Source organism: Adiantum capillus-veneris, chromosome 28 (genome assembly GCF_014529385.1).
Source record: "Adiantum capillus-veneris isolate H3 chromosome 28, ASM1452938v2, whole genome shotgun sequence".
Classification (NCBI taxonomy): Eukaryota; Viridiplantae; Streptophyta; class Polypodiopsida; order Polypodiales; family Pteridaceae; genus Adiantum; species Adiantum capillus-veneris.
In genome coordinates, this window is record NC_140958.1 from 79,956,202 (window position 1) to 79,959,739 (window position 3,538).

General features: G+C 46.2%; 1 protein-coding gene across 1 annotated transcript; it reads right to left on the reverse strand.

The window, feature by feature from the left end:
* Positions 1-513: 513 nt before the first annotated feature.
* Positions 514-1,116, reverse strand: LOC147420751 (uncharacterized). The gene has a single exon (XM_086504580.1). It carries the CDS (start codon positions 1,114-1,116, stop codon positions 514-516), a length of 603 nt encoding a protein of 200 aa, XP_086360706.1.
* Between the last annotated feature and the right edge of the window lie 2,422 nt (positions 1,117-3,538).

A 3,538-nucleotide genomic window follows, 5' to 3' on the forward strand; every position in this document is an offset into this window, starting at 1 on the left:
AAAACAGATCAGTGACATCATGCACATATCAAAAAATAAAAAGCTAATGCTAATGCTTTTCCTCACCTTCTAGGGCGTATCATAAAATAAAACACGTCCACGCCAGTGCAAACGATAGCACACTGAAGCCTGTCAGCAAAAGGCTTTGGCGAAGAGAACAAAGTCGCACAAATCGAAAAAACTCAAGTCAAACTAAAAAGCACTAACCATGCCAGAGCGAGTGAATGGAAGCTTTCACTCGCTTTGTGAGTGAACATCACCTCTGGCCCAAGGTCTACTCCTCAACCCTGCATGGCTCTCTGCATGGGCGTTCAATTCTAGCACCAATGAAGCCTCCGCTTGCCGAATTCGGGACTTGCAAGGGAGCCTTTCCCATCGAGCCTCTCCAAATGCAACTCCAGCCATCAATCTGGATCTCCCCTCCAACTTCTTCTCCGACCGTCTCCCTTCTGATGTGTGCCGTCGTCTTACTTATCTCACTGGGATCGACCTCTATATGTTCAATAGCATCGATCAGTGCAACAAATTGATTAATGATATGGTGGCTTGGATGGCTCTCGCTACAATGAGCTGGGGGGAGATGAGCTCAAAGTTGTGCCTAGTGTTGGCGGCAATGTTGATGTTATCAACCACCATATACTCGTTGATGTTCTCTCGGGGAACGCCCTGCTGGAAATAGAGTGACACCTTGGGACCCTCCCAATTGCCCAGGACCAAGAAGGGATACAAATGGTGCCCTTGAAGGTCCACGAACACCAGCATGAGCGACCCTGCCTTCTTGAACGGATTGGAGGGTGTGGACGTGTCGCCAAACGGATCCCCGCTCAGAACCGGTGTCGTCGCCAGTCCTAGCCTCACCATCGTCTTTGTCAAATCTAGCGATTCCCTCATACCCTGCCTCGCCTGGCAATTTGCACCCCTTGCAAACACCTCCATCTGCCCTGCAAAGTTGGGTATGCTCAGCAATGTGGCTGCATTTGCGTCCGCCTTCCCTATAAACACCCTTATGCTGAACGGCCCATTGAATGCCCTCTTAATAATCTTGTCCACCACCAGCATCCACCTGTGCAGGAAGTTCTCCGGTGCCTCGTACAACTTCAGTACATAGGCCAGCATCTACGTCGGCGGCCAACCTTCCTTCCTAGCCTAGAGGATCTCCGGATAGGAATATCCGCATTTCTACCATAGCCAATTCTCTTTCATGTGGTATTAGAGTTGATGATTCACACCTAGGCTTGTTAATCCCTATATTCGATCATCATGTAATAATAGCTTAATTTGTTGCATTTAGTCCCTATTGCATTACCATCTTAGATTATTAATAAGTTCACTCCTTAATTACCACTTGGCTAATAGTATGCATGATCCTCCACTACCCTTTGGTGGTTAGGTGAGTAGAAGGTCAGATTTAGTGCATTTCATGCTAATAAAGCTCATCTTTTGAGCCAAATTAGGTGCACTATAGTTAAGCCATCCCATTTCATATTGCATTAACTCTCGTGCTGGAGGAAGACTGCATAAATGCCCCAAAAATGGTTTTCATTTAAGCCCCATTAAGCTCTGGAGCTCATTTAAGGTCTTTACGTCTTGGCTCACTATTGCAGTAGAGATATTACCCAACAAGCTAGCAAGTTTGGTGCCATGGTTTAAGGAAAACACTTGAAGTTTGGCGTGTTGTAAGGTGTTGAGGCCAAGGTCTAGTAGCACATATTTTGGTGGCAATCACGGGCACATTTTGAAGATCAGAAAAGATTTTGCAATAGCACAACACGTCGATTTGAACCAAGACCATTGAGCTCTAAGGAAAGTGCCTTAACCACCGCACCAAGCTACTTTGGGTGATCACATAGTGCCAACAAGCAATATAAAAGCTAACGCTTAGAAGCCCTTTACTCTCCGGCCCACAATATTGTGTCTCTAGGCACGCTACTTGATGGCCCATTCTCTCGACCCGCTAAAGAGATCCATTAGGGCCATAGAGAGAGACCACAACCACCTTCGGTCTCAGCCACTATTTAGAGGATCCCTCTAAGCTAGCCTTTTGGTATCAAGTGGGCTCTCGTAGCTCCCTTGAACATAAGACTCCAAAAGCCAAAGGCCCAAGGGCTCTTTCACACAAGCACTCATGTCATGAGTTTCTTGCCCACACATTATGAAATGAGCACATCGATGTTTTTGCATAGCTGGAAATCCATTCGTATGTCTAATGCATCAAGGAGTCAAGACATTTCCAAGAGTCGTGGGGTAAGACCACCCCATGCACACATCCAAGCTCTAAAGTGCTATATGAAACGTATGTAATGTCATGTTGGGGTACAGGCGTCTGTCCCTTGCTCGGCCGCCCAAGCTATGGGTGCCTGCCCACTGACACCTTATTCTTTGTATATGCTTATTCTTATGTACATATACAAAGAATAAGGGGCAAATCATCAATTGCATCTTTCTCCACAAAACGGTCTACTCCCTTCTTCTCCCCTTCTGGCACGCACATTGCATCGCACACGCACATGCACCCTTCAATTGATATCCAAGTTTTGGTGGCGGCGGTAGCGATCGACGTATGCGACGGCTTCTTGGAGATCGACACAAAAGTGATGGAGCTCGCCGGTTATGGCGGAGCTCGAAGCTCAAACTTGAGCTCCACATAGCAGATATAGTGCGAATTAGAGCTTCATCAGAGCGGATCACGGATCTTGCACACCTGCACGTGCAGCCCCCCTTTGGAGAAGTGTGAATCTTTGAGACAAGCTTAGCATCTCTGTAGAAAATAGGGATCTGTAGGGAACAAAGAGTTCTTAGAAATATTGATGGAATCGGGCTGAAGCATCAAAGCTTTTGAGCTCGCACGTACAGTTAGAGATCTTGGGAATGTGATGGTCTTACACACACACTCACAATCAAGCAACAGTAGAGCTTAAGAGCTTGGAGAGTGGAAGGAAAATTGAGCTTGAATCTGTAGCAGGGATTCACCTTTGAGCTTGCATCATGCATAGCTTGATGCACAGTCCGAGAGCTTGGGTGTGTGATGGTCTTACACATACACACAAAATTGGGCAACAATAGAGCTTAAGAGCTTGGAGAGTCAAAGGAAAATCAAGCTTGAAGCAGGGATTCGCTTTTGCAAGTAGGAGTTAGGTAGAGCATGTGTATGCTTGTGTGCTTAGGCAAGCAAAAGAAGCCAAGCATCAATACATAGAGCCTAAGCACTTTTATGAGCTTGAAGCTACAGTAGAGGGGAATTTGAGCAAGCGTTGCAAGGGAGCATGTAGTTGTGTGTTGAACACACACACACACACACACACACACAATTGAGGGGGTTTGAAGCATCGTGCGCTAAAGCAAACCAAATTGGTTTCAAGCCTTGCAGAGCATTTGGACTCGGGCAGTGGTAAGGAGTGTAGCTCAGAGTCGAGCACATTGGTGAGCTTGAGAGCAATCAAGAATCAAGCAAATTGAAATCAATTAACGAGCAGTAGAGCCATAATTGGCTGCAAAACAAGAACATTTAATTATACATAGGGGAAGATTCTCCATATTG

What these genes read in the sequence shown, in the direction of transcription:
- LOC147420751 (XM_086504580.1), bottom strand. Translation starts at nt 1,116, where the DNA reads ATGCTGGCCTATGTACTGAAGTTGTACGAGGCACCGGAGAACTTCCTG.